The following is an 18,835-nucleotide window of genomic DNA, read 5'->3' as shown; positions in this document are numbered from 1 at the left end:
ACCGTACATTAAAACGAATCCTCGGTGAGCGACCATAGCAACACATGGTATAGTCTACATGCGTATATTAAAAAAACAAGTAAAATACCCCACATTAAAAGAAATATACACAAACCAACACACTTCGCATGAAATAGCCGACACGTATCCATGGAATCCATGGTCATAATGATATACATTAATCTATAACTGTATCCGGAAGAATTTCGAGAACCCCGTTGACAGCATGTGCGCGTTTTCGCGATTATCAAGCACTGTTATCTATGCATTGTTTATAAACGAGTTGCCCGCCTACGTCGATCGATAAACCGTTATCGACCGTCTGGTTAATCAAATCAATGAAGTTTACAACGAGAAGAGATAACTACGTCACGCGTGACATCACGATAACTACTGAATATTGATACGGTCCTGCCATATTGGGAAATGGAGTAATGTCATAATTTGGACTGTGAACATGAATTTACCGTTTTGAACAGGAATTTAAATTTTTTGACAGTGACTTTAGAGTGAATTGGGGACATGTGTTAAAACATGAAGGATTTAACCTCTCTGCTGTATCTCACAGCATTCATTTTCTCAGTGACAGTTAATATATCGCAGGGATACCGTTCTGGCATTTCTAAACCGTTTCCATTAGGAACCATTGGTAAGTGCTGTTATTCCGAATCCCGTTTTTTTCGCTCTTTGAAAATTTATCGGAAATTTGATAAATCTGTTATTATGTGATATCGGACGTAAAATAGGGTTATAAATGGTCGTACCGTTGTGTTTTGTGTTACAATCTGTTCACGTGTTATGATAATTAGAACAGCAAATAATTAGATGCAAAATATGGAGTATAAATTGTTTATCAGGCTTATATGGCATCAAGTTTTTCTGTCCGTATGTCACAATAAAAACAGTGGTTTGAATTAAAAAAAAACGTCATTTTTGTTTACATATATGTGGAAGTTAATAGAAATATTTGCTCAAATTTAAGAAATTATTATTATGGTATTTTTTTGGTCATAATACCTTCCACATTACTACATGTACATGTCATTGACAGTCAAGGTGCTTTTGTGACATTGGCATCAATGTCAATATTGTCAGACTTTAATAAAAATGTTTCGAATATGAAAAATTAAAACGTTCCATTATTTGTAAAAATGGTGAAGATTTGTTTATCACACATGCATTACAACATATGTTTTTTTAAAACATACAATGTAGGCATATGAGGTTATCATATAACTTACAAATTTTTTGACCACATAAATATGTTTATTGTTCAGTACATGCAGATTATCTGTCCATACCCTATTTTTGTATCCTTTATTATACTGTGCAATGTGCAATACATATGAACATATAAATAATATGGAAGCTATTGATTGCATCCACACATTATAATACATGTACTAGATAATGTTTTTAAATCCTTTTGAAATTTTAACTTTTTTATCTGTTTTTCATTCAAAGTGGTGAGTACATGTACATGTAGGGTTGGCTGCTCAACCTCATGGGTTTTTTCTGTGTCCTGCGGTTTCCTCCCACTGCTAATTCCTTTACAATATGGGGGTGTTCGATGGCCGAATGGTTAGCATGTGTGCGCTGTATCATAGAGTCAACTGGCATGGTTTTGAATCCCCGGTTGTACGTGACAAGGAGTAGGGTTGCCTGTCAAGCCTTGTGGGTTTTCTCCGGGTTCTCCGGTTTCCTCCCACTGCTAAAGACTCCTACGTGCATGCGAATTATTAAAATAAAATTAAACCATATGTTAGTCCCGAAAAGACCTAGTTTGTGTTGAGTGGACGTTAAACCCCATTGCTCTCTCTCTCTCTCTCTCTCTCTCTCACTCTCCCTTTACAATATCTGTTGGTTAGTCTGTCCATCAACAATAGACCTATGAATTCAATAGAAGCTAAAGTTTTAAACAGATTATTTTACTGATTTGGTGTGAAGCTTTGAGGTAATGAGAGGATGAGCGCTATCAGTATTCAGCATTCCGTGACCTTTCATTCTGAATTTACCCCTTCCCCCTTTGCCGAAAACGCGAACGCACACAAAAGCTTGTCAGATTTTTATACGCCTACATTTCAGTATGGTGTATTAGATGTGTACTCTCCCTGTCCGCCCATCTGTTCATCAATGATTGGTTTGTGAACGCGATAGAGGCTACAGTTTTTTTCGGATTCTTTACAAATTTGGTGTGAAGCATTGTGGTCATGTGAGGATGAACTCTGTTTATATTGAGTATTCCACGCTCTTATGGCGATTCTCTGAAAACCTTGTGAACTCAATAGAGGCTATGTACATGTACATACAGTTTTTAATGGATCTTTTCCAAATTTGGTGGTAAGCATTGGGGTCATAAAGAGAATGAACTTTTTCCATAATCTTCTGTTCTGTGGTGTTGCTTCCCTTATTTCAAATTTGGTGAGAATCATAGAGGACAAAACCTCTCCATAATCAGCATTCTACAACTTTTCGTTCCAGAGGTATGCCCCTTTGCCCAAAACCCTGTGAACATAATAGAGTCTACAGTATTTATTGGATTTGTTTCAAGTTTGGTGTGAAGCATGGGAGTGATGAGATAATGAACCCTATGGAGATTCAGTATTCCATGACTTTATGCTCTGGAGTTACCCTCCCTGTTCCAAAAAACCTTGTAAACGCTACAGTTTTTAACATATATTTGTCCCCCGCCTTTCGAAGAAAGTGTGTGTCTGTCCGGCACACAATAACTTTCCTTGTAATTGTCAATGTCTTGATGGAGTTCAAAGATGATCATTATCTGCTTAGGGTAAGCAGATATATTCAATTTGATTGGTTGATGCTTTGGCACACGATAACTTTAGTTCTTATTACATGTAAGTGAGAAATGAAATGAAATGGGGTTTAACATCCTACTGTTTTGCTCAGAACTTGGCTAATGAAGACGGGCATACGCCATACAGTTTACTATGAGGGAAATTTTGCCCGGACAGCGGCACTACAGCCTACTCTTATATCGAATTCCAACTGTCAAGGGATCTTTTACATGCACGCCAATTGTACACAGGACCTCGGTTTTTTGTCTCATCCGAATGACTAGACAGCTGTCCTTGTCAGGCCCTCCGTCCTGCATCACTGACAAGGGGTAACCACACCGGAAATCTGGGTGAACTTTCTCAGCCAATGCAGGGATCAAACACCCAACCTGCAGGCTAGCCAGCCAATGTCTTACCCACTTAGCCACCGTGACCCCCTAATAAGTGAGAGTGATGAAATTTGGTATATAGTTTTATTACATCAATACCTTGACTAAGTTCGATAATGAGCGATAAGTAATTTGGAACACAATAACTCTCCTTCGAATTGGGGTAGAATGTTCAAACTTGGTGTAGGTGTTGATTGTTTCAATGCCTTGATGGAGTTCAACGGTGAACATTTTCTGCTTAGGGTAAGCTGAGATAAGCAATTTGGTTGGTTGATTCTATGGGACACGATAACTTTGGTCCTAATTAAGTGAGAGTGATGAAGCTTGGTGTATAGTTTCATTACATTAATACCTTGATTTTTGGCTCAGGGTAAGCAAAGCGATAAGCAATTTGATTGGTAGAGACTTTGGAGCTCGACAACTTTGATTCTAATTGAGTGATAGTGGTGAAACTTTGTGTATAGTTTTATTACATCAATACCTGAACAAGGTGCAATACTGAGCATTTTCTGCTTAGGCAAAGTAGAGACTTCAATCTGATTGGTCGAGACTTTGGAAAACAATAACTCTCCTTCTTATTGAGGTAGAATGTTCAAAATGGTGTCTATGACGTGAATGCCACTAAGGCTAAGCAGAGTTGAGCAATTTGATTGAGACATTGGAACAGATACGTGTAACTTTGGTTCTAATAGGGTGAGATTATATCAATACATTGACTAAGTTTAATGATGAGAATTTTCTGCTTAGGCTAAGTAGCAATAAGCAGTTTGATTGGTCAAGACTTTGGAACATAACAATTCTGCTATGGGACAAATATGTGTCATCTGTTTTGGTTTTTTTTGATTTTGGCGGGGGACATCAGCCTTACTGTTGGCTTCTTTTGTTTTCAAATATTGTATGAAGCATATGGGTCATGAGATTCAGCTTTCCATTCCTGAGCCCCAATTGTTTGATGAAAACCTTGTGAACACGATATATACACTACACTACTGTTTAGATTTTTTTTAGATCTACTGTGAAGCTTTGGGATCATACTATTACAATGTAGATTATAGATCATTAGATGATACAATTTTTGAACAGACATATTTGAAATTTGGTTTGAATCATTGGGTTTTTGGGAGGTCTAAAGCTATCAATTTTCAGTGCACTGCGATCCTTTGAATGATTGCTGAATTTTGCCCACTTTTTCAAAAAATTTTGTTTTGATCGAAGCTACAGTTTTAGGCTATGCACGAAGTTAAAGTACTGTGCATTAATTCTGTATAGAGACATCTCAAAATATAAAATATTGTAATAACAAATTTATATAGTTTTTCTTTCAGCTAATTCGTCTCTTTAACTGACAGTCTTTTACTGTTTTAACTCTAGGAGAATTAAGCTGAAAATTTCCAAAAATATCCGTTGGCCAAAATATGTGGCCTCTTTAGGAAAACAGTTTTTCTTTCATTTTATCATAATTAAGTGTTTACATACATGTACATGTAGCGAATCAACACAATAGTGGTGAATGCTGATCATGTGACAGCCCATGTGACTGGATACATTTGGTTGCTGTTTTTGTGTACTGGTACATGAACATGTAGGTCGACCATTTTAGAAAAACTGAGTACAGCTACTGTGTAGCTGCCGGAAAAGTAGAACGTTGGCAACTACATGTACATGTACCAGCACCTGGATGTCAACTGGTGGTTTTCCAGGCACAAGCCCAAATACTTCAACATAAACTGGCTACTGATCGCATACTCACAGTTACATCCAGTTGCCGGCAACTAAATAAAAACCCAAAACATGTAGACTGGCCAATACAGACACAAACAATGCCAGACAATTTAATTGTTCATGTATTTCCCTGGTTATAATAACTATTTTAAAAATTGAATGTAAATTCATTTTTGTACACTCACTCATATTTCATGAAATACATTTATGTTGAAAAAAACCTGTATGTAATATTATTTTAGATATTGTTTGATAAAATATATATTACATTATGGTGTGTTTTTCAAACCATTTTCATCTATTTTAAGGTTCTAAAGAATAGAGCTATATACCCTTTAATATCTGTTAATATTTTATACAGTAATGTAAACAGGATTGGCAAAGACCTTTGAAGTGTTTATTAAACGATCTAAAGCAAGATAAGAATAGAAATTTAATTGAAGAATGACATAAGTTGATTTCGATCAAGAGGGATATGAAAACCTATTCAGTTGACGCTTTTATTTTGAGTTTCGGTGTGTGGGAGAGACAGAAACCTGACAAGATGTATAACAATTATCGTTCTAACGTGTAGTTCTAACGTCTGGCATTTTTCAAGCCAGATTCTAATTTGTCAGGTGTGACATCTTGGCTACAAAAATACATGTACAAGACCCTGTACATTCAGCAGGGGTGGATTCAGGAATTTTTGCTGGAGGGGGCTTGCCCGATACCTGAGACAATGTATCTTTGTGGGGAAGGGGGGGGGGGGCGGCCTTGAAAATTACATTCTCTATCTTCATCTTGGCGTATATACATACACACTGAGCTTTTGAAAGAGATACATGTACATGTACAATGTACATGTAAATCCAAAACCCCATTTGACGTCAATTTTTATTATGAATTAATACAACGACATTGTGATTCAATTTCATTGATGCAAAGCATTAATTGTGATATCACATATGCCTACATGTATATCATTATCTTGCGCTTTGAATGCCCATCCCATCCCAACATCTGATGATAAAGGATAAAGCACACGATCATGACATTTTTCTCATAAAAAGTGTTGTCTTACAAATTTTTTATGTGTAGCTATTCAGTGTGCATGTTAGTACATGTAGTACTATACATATGTAAGCCATAGATTAAGGATACCATGGGTTTGTGAAAGTTGCCCTAGACAATATTTACATTTGATTATTTTGTGATTATTGATTAGTTATTGATTGGCATTCAAGATCATAGAAATTTCTGGTTGATACATGTAATTGTAATATACATGTAGTATATATGCTAATTGTAATCTATAAATTTATTTTTTCTTATGCTCCAATACATACATATAGAAGAGAGAGACAAATGGGGTTTAACGTCCTCTCTACACAAACTAGGTATCGTAATTTTGGAACTAGTTTAACATAGGAGGGAAATCCCTAAAAACTCACCAATGTTTATGTACATGTACACATGACATTATAAACTTCCAAGAAACATAACATCCAACTTATAATGGCCTTGGGGGTTGGATGGCCGAATGGTTAGCACGTGCGTGCTGTATCATATGGCCTGTCATTGAGTCAACTGGCGTGCTTTCGAATCCCCGGTTGAACGTGACAAGGAGTAGGGTCGCCTGTCCAACCTCGTGGGGTTTCTCCGGGTCCTCTGGTTTCCTCTCACTGCTAAAGACCCCTACGTGCAAGCGAATTAATGAAATAAAATTAACCATTTGTTAGTCCCGAAATGACCTAGTTTGTGTCGAGTGGACGTTAAACACCATTTCTCTCTCTCTCTCTCTCTAATGGCCTGGAATTTAACCTAATATGCCTTAATATAAACCTGTCAAAAATATGATGAAATTTTTTTTTATGTCCCTTGGGCTACTCCAACTGAAATCAAATTAAAAATCTCTATCGTGTTGAGTTTGCACCATCGATTTTTTCCTCAAAGTGTTTTAACAAAATTGACATCTATAATATACTGTGGACTCTTGTCACTTCCAACATCTGAATACACTGGCATTCTGTGAAATCTGTCATCATTTTCATGTCCCGATTTATTTCCTTGTTACTTCAATCCGGATTCTGAATATTCCACTGGATAATCGCCAATGAATTATCTGTGAGCATAAACCATGTGTCGGGTTTTTGTTGATTACCTTGATAATTTTATAATCTCTTGTCACGTCAAATACAGCGACATTATATATAAATTGGTGAGATGAAGAATCACTATCATTATACACTGTAATTGTGTTCATATTGTGTGTTCGTACAGAATGTACAGAAAGTGTTATCATATTTTAAGTTCTGGGTATTCGAGGGTACATTATAACAATACTTCCGGTATTCGAAGGTACAATAATACTTCTGGTATGATATTTCCGGTATTTTGCCAATTGAGTATTCCGACATGCTGTGTAATCCATAGGATGTCGGAATTGACAAAGTCCACTGTAAATGGCAATTACAGAAATTTTGCCTGGAAAGCAATTGAATTCAAACTCCGAGGTGTGCACAGGACGTCATTTTTTGTCCCATCTGAATGACTAGACACTGTTCCTTGCCAAGTCCTCCATCCTGCAGCACTGACAAGGAGAAACCATGCTGGAAAATACCAGGGAACTTTCCCGACCATCACTCTCCTGGTTAGTAAAAAGGTGCCTTAACCACTGAGTCACTGAGGCTTTAAATGATTCTCTTTAAGGCCCTAACCAATTGTCTGTTAAGTAAGACGTTAAAACCATTTTGTTTCTAGCGGTATTAGTCTATGATGTAGTGTGTGTGTGTGTGTGTGGGGGGGGGAACGGTCAAGTTGTCTAAAGCATGCACTTTAGAATGGTAGATACACTGTACCTGTAATGTGTGTCATAGAGTCAAATGGATTGGTTTGGACCCCAACCTTGTTGTTGTATGCGGCAAGGAGTACATGTAGTGTCACATGCCCAAACTAGTGGGTTTTCTCTCTGGGACCCCTGTATGCAAACAAACTATCAAAATAAAATTTACCACATTTTAGTCCCAAAATGACATTTTGTGTCAAGTGGTCATAAAACTCCATTCCTCCCTTTCTCTCTGATGTATGACATACATGCACACAATACATTTACATGTAATGGTGAATATATAATGATAATATTATTCATTGATTTAGAAACAGTATTAACAAGACTGATGTGATTCATACTTGATGAATGTAATAATTGTTGAGGATGAATTATTTAATAAATTTATACTGTTAGAAAGTCGATGAATGTACTATCATTAAATTTGGTGTGAACCTAAGAAAAATTAATATATGGTTAACATCTGTATTACATGCTTGTATGCATGGAGTCAGTTTTGATGTGGATGATTTGGAGACTGACATATCAATGATAGTGTCGACTTGGGGTTTTGCTATGTAAAAACAAATGCATGAAAATCATCTCTTTGTTAGAACCATTGGCACTATATTGTAATAGTTTTAAAGCAAAGGAATGAATTAGTAATGCAGACAGCTACATGTACATACATAACTACCATCATTTGTTGGAAGCAATGAGACAGGAAATGATATGGGAGGTTTCAAGTCCTGCTTTTCTGAATCACTGAAGGCTAATAAAGACGGTCAATGAGACAGGAGACTATTGTGCTGAATAAGTTATACCTTGTCCAAACTACAAGTACATTGTATTGCTTCATTTAGTAGTAAATAGTGATAAGTTTCATGTTTGATGCATGGTATATGCTTATACCGGTACTCATTTCAGAATGTCTCATTTGAAAATTTTAGATTCATGTAACTGGACATTGTGTTACACTTCTGTATTGTATAATAGTCTTTAGAATTGATATAACAATATACATACATTGTATATGTAACTACAAAATTTGTTATGGTTTCCCATTTGACTGAATTGATTGGTTTGATTGACACCCACAGTCTTTCTTTTTCTTCACCCCTGAAAAGTAATAGAGCTTTGATAATAATCATCCATTAATAATGTAGACTGGTATATGATATTCTCTATGATTCATGTAATATACCAATTATAAACCCAGATTATGAATATTGCATTAATGGATGAATATATCTTGAGGAATTTTATAAATAATGTTTTAGATAGACAAAATGGATAATGCCAGATGTGAATATTATAATTATGTAATAGAATTTAATGATATGTACATGTGATGTAGATACATGTAATCGTTGTTTGTTGAGCATAACTTCCCACATACAAAGCTTCAAAAAGGTAAATGATTAAAGATGCCATTCCACGATCAAACTGTGTGATTTGATAACATATTTGATGGGAACCTGTGTAAAAATTCACAAAATCCTCTGACATTCTGACTCCCATGGCCGTCAACCATCACAATGCAAGATGTTAGACATTTCAGACTACATGTACATGTAGATCATTAAGATATATTTAACCTCCACTGAAGTGGGACATTTTGAACATGGTATATCTACATTTCAATAAATAGCATGCGCATAATATACATGTGTATATATATATGTAGGCTCTTTACCGGTGTCTTAAACTGAATAACCTAGGGAACAGCCACATGATTCACTATATATATATAGAGAATCTCCTACAAGTCTTTTTTGATATAAAAAAGACTAGTAAGAAATTATATTTATCACCCAATCCTTTCTTACAAGTACAAATAAATAAATATAATTCTTTGCTATAGATTTCACTTTTACTGAACCTGATTACATTACGGGGTACTGATGTATCATTTTTTGACAGCAATTCAACTATTGCAAAGTCCTTTATATTGGCCCAGTGTTTCCATCCAGGTCATTAAATAACCAGCGGCTGCCAGGCAGGATACGCCCACATTTTCGAGAGATGGATAGAAAACAAGCTAAACCGAAAGTGATTTTTCCTACAATCAAGGGCCATAATTCAGGAAATTACAATTTGATATGCGCAAATATCGAAAGGAACCAAGATCTTTGAGTTATAAACTTACATTTCAAGTTTCAACAAAATCGGATAAAAATTGTGACCTCTATAGGGTCCACAACCTTTATATACCATATTTTTACGCAATTTGAGAACGAGGGGCGGCCATTTTGTCTGTCAATTTTGGACTGATTTTCACAAAATTCGAACTCAGTCGTCCTTAGAGTGTAACGGCGATATAATAATACGGTTTTTTAAATCGGATAAAAATTATGACCTCTATAGGGTTCACAAGCTAAAAATGCAATTTGTCATACAATAAGGGGCCATAATTCATGAAGTTACGGTCCGATATGCGCGAATATCGAAAGGAACCAAGATCTTTGTGTTATAAACTTACATTTCAAGTTTCAACAAAATCGGATAAAAATTGTGACCTCTATAGGGTCCACAACCTTGATCTACCATATTTTTACGCTATTTGAGAACGAACGGCGGCCATTTTGTCTGTCAGTTTTGGGCCGATTTTCACCTAATTCGAACTCAACCGTCCTTAGGGTTTAACGGTGATATATTAATACGTTTTTTTAAATCGGATAAAAATTATGACCTCTATAGGGTCTACAAGCCAAAAAACGCGTTTTTGCGTACAATCAGGGGCCATAATTCAGGAAGTTACAGTCCGATATGCGCGAATATCGAAAGGAACCGAGATCTTTGGGTTATTAACTTACATTTCAAGTTTCAACAAAATCGGATAAAAATTGTGACCTCTACAGTGTTCACAAGCCAAAAAACGTGATTTTTCGTAAAATCAGGGGCCATAATCCATGAAGTTATGGTCCGATAGATGCCAATATCGAAAGTAACCGAGATCTTAGGGTGATAAACCTATATTACAAGTTTCATTGAAATCGGATAAAAATTGTGACCTGTAGACTGTTCACAAACAATTGTGGACGGACGGACAGGGGCGACGACGACAATATACGTCCACATAAAAATGTGGGAGTATAAAAATAGTCCATTTTTAATAAAAAAGAAATTACTTTTAATAAAAAAAAAGTAGTTCCGTTTCAACTGACCAATCAAATTCATGTAAAGCAATATCTCCCAAGTAGACATCGCAGTAGATTATGAAATTATCACACAAGCGATATCTACTGTAGAATATATTATTGGGTGATAAATCTTGTTAAATGACTGGCCTGTGATTTTAGCAGTAGATGGCTTGGCTAATTTGGTATGCAGATCTTAGTGGGAATGGATAACTGTTGGACAGTCATTCCTATAATATATATTAAGAAACCTATATACATGTACAATGTACATGTATTAAATATTCAACCACATTTGCAACATAATTTCATTATTAAGCATTTTAGACAAATAAGAGCTGAAAATGAACATTACAAAAATACAGGTACCCAATTTTTTTTAATCGGGACTAGGAAAAGAGATCAATTTCCAATGAATATGCGTATTGAATAGGTGCCAATGCAAGCAGATAGAAATAGAATTTAAGATAGAAAAACAAGACAAAATAATCTGTGTATATGTATGTGACATCATGTATGCTTCGTCATAAATGCGGCATAATCACTAATTTGGAATTGTTATGGACACAATTAAAATGTTTTGAATCTTGTCTTCAAGTTGGATAGTGTTCTGAAGGAATATCTGTCCTTTTTTTTTTTCAATCCTGTTGTCCCACCGATTAAGATTATGTTGGAATATATGTTCCGACATACCAATGATACATACATGTAACAAATATGTCTCTATAATGTATATTGAATAGTTAGAATTTCTCTTTGTAGATCTGTGATCCCTTGGAGGATCAAAGATCTACAAACATTATTGATTATTGTAAGATAAGGACAGTAATTAACGTCTCGCTAGATGTTTTGTTAAAACTAGCATCAGGGGAGCCTGTCATTTGGCTTTGTTGTGACAAAACTATATTCTTCAAACTTCTGGCATTGTTGGCATGTCATGAATGGGGAAATGGGGATGTCAAAAAGACTATCTATGATTCTACATGTATATATCAATGGAAGAAATAACATTTTGTGGACATTTCAATTTTTGCTTGGAGGTCAAGAAATTCACTTAGTATTGCTTTGCAGTGTCTCAGAGACTAGGAGACATGGAAACCACTTGGAAGTCCTAAAAATATTCCAGGGAATGTGTCCTTTCATAGTTGATCAACCTCTCCTATTATTTCCATATCTGTGCTCATAGTTTGATATTGAATCTCCAAGTGACCTGGAAGGCAACAGGATTTTATAGATAGGAACCCATATCTATCTTAACATATTTTCAAGTGGGAGCAGTGATGGAGAATGTTATTCCAGTTAAAAGATATATTGATATTGAGAGTTTACCAAGTTACATGTAGGAGACGAAGATATTATTGACCCGTTACTCCCACTATATTTCCTACTTTGATTGATGTAGATGTATGTGGGGGTGGTGTTATCAATTCTATTGATTAAAGACGGCATGTCCTGTGTAAGCTCCATGTGACGCTATCAGACTTGTATGTCTTTACTTGATGATCATTGAATGATCTGTATTGCGAAATATTTGCCCACTACCTAGTATAATTACATGTACATGTATGCCAATAAGACAAGAATTTAACCCAAGGCTACATTCACATTGGGTTTAGGATCTGCTGCTAACTGCTATTACATGGTGTATGTGAATACATGTAAGGATGCATCTTCGGAAAGCTGAAAATATACCAAATAGTTTGTTTACATGGTCGTAAACAGGCTGCCTTGTGTTTGACAGAGTTTCGCTATAACATTAATGTGTAGTAGATAACCAAAAATAAAATGAACAAATCGATGTTTCATGTACATTATGTTCTAAACAAAATTAAATTGAATATTTGATTCGGGATACCTGTATATACATTGGTATGAAGATAATACCTAAATTCTTGCCTTTGCATGTTTTCGATCAACTTAAAATTTATGCTCACTATGTACATAATTAGAAATGCTTTGCTTTCGCTATCTTTTAATATGTATGTATGTATTGTTAGCTGTAAAGATCATACATATAATTTAAGTGACGTTAAAGTTTTTTAAATATGAATATCCGATAATAAGTCTTTATCAACACCATACCATCAGTTAAAATCCGAGCTTGTTGTATTTGAGGAGTCCTTGCAATTTCAATTTCAAATGGGTATATCAGTTCAATCCTGTCAGTATTTGCAAAGATCTGATGAAGCGAAATTCCATCATCGATCTATGCTACCCTTTATGTAAATGATACATTTTACTATTTCTATTTCTCTCTTCTTTTTCTTGACCAAATATTATATTAACAAAACTGTTTCCAATTTGAAGTTTTCACCATTTTGCAATCTATAGTAGGCCAGTCACAGTTCCACACCAGTGATGGGATTTCAAAATTTTTCTTGTCGGACATTTTACCGAAATAAAGGGGCATAACTCTTATCGTTATTTAAGCAGATGAATTCGTACCACAATTAAAAGTCACATGTCAAAATATTCAAATCCCGTTTGGAAAAAAGATTCGGACAAGTCCGGAATATACGGGCAAAATCCCATCACTGTTCGACACACAGATCTATCTACTTCATACTTCGAGAATAAGCAGAGCTAACTGTAGAAAGGCAGTCTAAGTTTGGGATGGCCGATCACCTGTTTATTGTCAGATGATGTCATAATATTATCACATGCTGACAGCCATCTTAACGTGTTCATAAAATCTTATTGATAGGCCTGTGTTTAATCTGATTGTATCGAAGCTGGGAGATTATCCTGTGTTGATATATTGATTTTATTTACTTTATTAAATATTAAATAGACAATACAATCGGAATGCATATTAGTGTTGATTATATGCCGTGAGAAATTTGATATTTTCCATAAAATATGCAAATCATTCACTGTTACTATCAGATTAACATCCGGTACATTTGAGTTTTTTCTCTAGTCCCCTGTGAAGTGCCAGAATGGAAAATTTGTCATGGGTCCTTTTATGTGGATGCCAATGTGTACATGGATAAACCATTGTTTATCGACCCACCTGAAAGACATAAGAATGCTTTCTTTGTCATCCCTTTAGAATGTACTCTTCACAAATCATTGGGGGTGGGGGTAATGGTTAATGCATGTGCATTTGATCAGGTCTGTCATTGTGTGTGACAAGGAGTAGGGTCATCTCTCCAAGTCCTTCTGTTTCTTCCCACTGCTAAAGACCCCTCTGCGCAAAGCAAATTATTGAAAGAAAATTGAACCATATGATTACCTAGTTTGTGTCGAGTGGACATTAAACCCCATTTCTCTCCCTGTCTTTCTCAAAAATCATGAAATGATCTCAAGACATTGTAGTAACAAGTTAAGTGACATAACCACCAAAATAAAATAAAGACTAAGGTTATTGTGAAATATCAGATACATGTATATTGCTACGGTCCGACCAGTTTGATTTTCTGTTCTTTCATAAATAAATAGCCACTTGAATCACATGGAAGGTGGGTTTTTTTAACTTCAAAATTTGGAACAGCCAAACATACTTTTGTTTTTTTAAATAAGTCTTGTTCTGGAAGAAATAAGAAGGAAAATTTTTAATGGTGCTCTCAAAGAACAAAAAGTCCTGTTGGTGTCGCCTACATGTAGGTGTAACATCGTGTATGTATGAATGTAACAAACTGTTGGGCAGCTGCACTGCCTGTGTCTGCTAATTCTATAATACATGTAAGTCTTCCTTTCTCCACAAACTGTTCTTTTACAGTTGATTTCCAGTGATTTCACTGTCATTAGTGAAGCATTTTATTAATTAAATATGTAAAACTCAATCAATTGCAACATCCTATAAAACATACCATTATGGCAGGTGCTCATCAATCATTAAGTATATTATATACATCTATTAGGCCTAAACAATATGAACAATGGCCAGTCATTTGAAGTCAATATAGCTCTTTGCCATTAGCTTTAGCATTATTTTTTTGCTACAACTTTCCAATGAGAATAAACTATTGATTTTTGGAGACTGAATCAAGCGTGTCTGCCCACGATGAGATAAAACTAACGATTTGTTTATCTGGCTTAATAACAGGATTTTACCTCAGCTGGAATTTTTTTATCTCTCTTCCTGGATGTCTTTTAATACCAGTATATTAGATAGATCAAGCTGTTATTTGTTTTTTTTTGTTGAATCTAAATACTATGGACAAAGTCATAAACTTTGCAAGAGCAGTGTAAAAGGAAAGAAAAAGAATGAAATTACAGTTACTTATAATTTAATGGATATTTTGTGAGACCATAAACTCCTTTGAGACCATGATACATTGATATATGTAAATTTATTTAGAGCAGTGTACTTTAAGGGAAACTAAGATTTATGGCTCATGTTATAATGCGAGAGCTAGGTTCGCCTATTGTATGGCATTTTTCTTGCTTAGCATTATTTAGAAATTTATTCACATAACAAGCCCATAATCATCTGAGTTAAATGCTAATATGACTGATCAAGTCAAAATTTTCCTAAAATGCTTGACATCACTCATGGAGACTGCTAATAATAGGCCTGATCTATTTCTAAACTATTCTATAACAAGAACTATCAGTTCTTTCTATAAATCTTATAAATCTTGCATAATGCTGCTTTATTAATGTTTCACTTAACATGATATGGACAACTGCATGCTGCAGTTCCAAGTGCCAATCAAGCTTGACGACACTATGACATATGAGATTATTTTGCAAAATATAGTAACCCACTTTGAAACTGAGCAAAAAAGTGTTGTTTCAAATTGACAATGTACATGGGAAAACCTCGATCTGATTTCACGCTGTGAACCAATTTCCAGGAACAATTTGGTCACACTTTGGATTAGTTTATGATCTGTTTTGGAGTGAACCATAATGGGCTACATGTAATTTGATTGGCTAAAAACAAAGCCACACTAAAAACTCAAATCTTGCTGTTTGAAAATAAGATTGTTGATGTGGAGTCCTCATTGTTTACACCTGATTATGGTTGACATCTTTATTTAATATGCTAAAGTTGTAATTGCAATTGGAGCTGAAAATAGAGAATCGGGTAGGCCTATTTTCTAAATGCAAGTTGCTTTTTTATGGTACATGTATATGTATGTATTCTTTTACCTTTAAAGTTCTCCCAAAATGCTTTGACAAACAAATTGCACCTGTTATTTGACTTTGCCATGTTTTTTTTCCTCTGAAAATTCACTTTAAATGGTAACTGGGTTTAGTCCATGGATGCCGAGATCAAGTCAGACGTTGGCACGCTAACCTGGAGGTCCTGTGTTCGTTCCCTGTGTTAGGTTGTTGCTGCCTGGTTCCCCCCGTGTCAGTGATGTAGGATGGAAAAGCGATGGCCAGTGTACAAATTGTTGGGCATGTAAAAGATCCCTTGACAGTTGGAATTTGAATAAGAACAGGTCATGGCGCCTCTGTGCAGATAAATTATCCAGCATAGCACACTGCATGGCGTCTGCCCATCTTCATTAGCCCACTCAATGAAATGCAGAAACTCCATTTGTCTTACATTTTCTTACATTTGACATTCCATTTGCATTGTATTCGACATGTATTCCTGTAAAATCTGAAACAACGATAAAGGCTATGTTTATGAAATGAAATGGGATTTAACGCCCTACTGTTTTGCTCCGACTGGGACATAATAATCCATAACTCTACTTCGGTACATGGTTTTCAAGTCTGGTTCCATCTATTCATGATTGATATCTAATTTACCATTACCACACAATTGTTTGGACAAAAGTCCATTCATCCATGAAAACACTGTAGTGTACATACAAATCCTTTAGTTGGAATTAAAATCAAGATAAATGGTGATATCTAGACAAGTTCTCATCAATGTATAAAAATTCTGATAATGACTGGAGTATAGGGTTGATAGACAATAAACCCCATATCATTCATTCTTACACAACAAAAGATATACATTACATGTATCAAAAATTGATTGCAGAAAAATAGGACATAAAAAAAACAACATTTCATTTCATTTCAAAAATTTAATTCCCTTCAGTTGAATTATTGTTAGAAATCATTTAACTGTGTGTAATTTTGGAACAATGATCAATACTTTCTAGCAATTATTTAAAACCATCCTCTATTAAATTGTTGCTACTTGTAGGTAAAGTTAATTGAATAGGCTACATATGCATGTATCTATGGAGGTTTTCATATCTACATGTATAGGACTGCGAATCAAGAATTGGGATCCTGAATTACATAATATATTCCAACCATAAACAAAGCATGTGCTTCATGGCTTGTATTTACTATAAATAACAAGAGAATCAATAGAATTAGCAAGTACACGTTTCCGAGTTTGGTAATTCCCATGTTGCATATCCTACATTAATTAACACATTTTTATAAAAAAACAAACACCATGTGCAAGCTATGCAATTCCTATAGTGTATTTATACAAACGATACATGTATATTCGTTTGTAAACTGCTAATCTACATGTATGTAGCTTCACTCTCTAAATTTCCATTCTCCATGATGACATGTGACATAAACCCATTTTAACCTGTTGTCATTAAAGAGCTGTAATTATTTCTGATCAAATACTCTGATCAAAGATTTCTAAATCCTTTCATCATATCCGTGTACTTTCTGGATTCTTGTCATGCTGGTTATTTTAGTCAAAGTTAAAAAGTCAAGTTTGGCTAGATTCAGCCCCAGGTCATTGAGTTTTGTGTGAATAGCTGACATGTTAAAAGCCTTGTCTTATTATTTCCAAATGGATCTACCATCAATTTGATTTATTGCGTTGTAGAGTTCTTCAGTAACAAGATTGTACGCAGGATAGCATCTGTAATTTTAAACAGAAATATTGATCTATATAGTGATATATCGGTACTTTCTTGTGTATATTTACCATACATGCACATGTCAATTAGCAATCATACTAGATTCCAAATATTACTGTTTTTAAATGGCGAAACGGAGGAGGATAGACCTGCATGTAGACTAAGTGGGAATCTAGGAAATATTGGACAGGCATGCACATTTCCCCATGGCGAGCCCACCTCCCCCATCTTCTAATTGTCCCCCGCCTTTCGAAGAAAGCAGAGATAAGCAATTTGATTGGTTGATGCTTTGTTGATGCTTTGGGACACGATAACTCTCTTCCTAATTGGGCTAGAATGTTCAAACTTGGTGTATGTGTTGATTAGGTCAATGCCTTGATGGAGTTCGAAGATGAGCATTTTCTGCTTAGGGTAAGCAGAGATAAGCAATTTGATTGGTTGATGCTTTGGGACACGATAACTTTTAATTGAGCTAGAATGTTCAAACTTGGTGTATGTGTTTATTAGGTCAATGCCTTGATGGAGTTCGAAGATGAGCATTTTCCGCTTAGGGTAAGCAGAGATAAGCAATTTGATTGGTTGATACTTCAAATTGAAAAAGAAACTATTATAAATTAATTAAATATGTAGTATGCAATAATGAATTGACATTTAATGACAGAAAGAAAACAGTGAACTTGGCACAACTTGCAGCAAGATGGAAAATAGACCCGTTGATACAACCAAACTCTAGATCTGTAGGCATAGAGCATGTTTTCCCCTTAATATGCTATAATTATTCCATCAAAAACATTGTATGCTTAGACTATAAGTAAAGATATACTGTTTGATTGTTCAATACTTTGTAAAAGATAATTTGTGATAAATTTATACATGTATGTGTCCTCTAATTATTTTCCTATTTCGGCGGGGGACATCAGCCTCACTGTTGGCTTGTTGAGAGCTGTATATGTTGTTAATAATTATGCTTTTCTTGATATTCTTAGAGGGTGGAGTTTTATTATGATATACAGTAACATATAATAATAATGATGATTGTTATAACAAACTAAATTCCACACTACCTTATAAGCATACTCGGAGGACTATGCACTATTACCCAGATTCTAAGATTCTGGTAAAGTCTGGTTGCCTCCCTTTATCTCTGAGATTTTTATAATGCTCCAACCATGCT

General features: G+C 35.1%; 1 protein-coding gene across 1 annotated transcript in view; it reads left to right on the top strand.

The window, feature by feature from the left end:
- Positions 1-398: 398 nt before the first annotated feature.
- The window catches only part of LOC126831999 (receptor-type tyrosine-protein phosphatase N2), a 155,545-nt gene continuing 137,108 nt past the window's right edge, over positions 399-18,835 (top strand). The window contains exon 1 of the mRNA XM_050562676.2: positions 399-649. Within this exon, the coding sequence (XP_050418633.2) occupies positions 535-649 (115 nt within the window). The 5' untranslated portion in view covers positions 399-534. The remainder of the gene's footprint in view (positions 650-18,835) is intronic.

The sequence above is a fragment of the Patella vulgata genome, chromosome 9 (genome assembly GCF_932274485.2).
Source record: "Patella vulgata chromosome 9, xgPatVulg1.2, whole genome shotgun sequence".
NCBI lineage: Eukaryota > Metazoa > Mollusca > Gastropoda > Patellidae > Patella > Patella vulgata.
The sequence above is the reverse complement of the archived record's forward strand: the minus strand, read 5'-3'. Positions and strand labels throughout refer to the sequence as shown.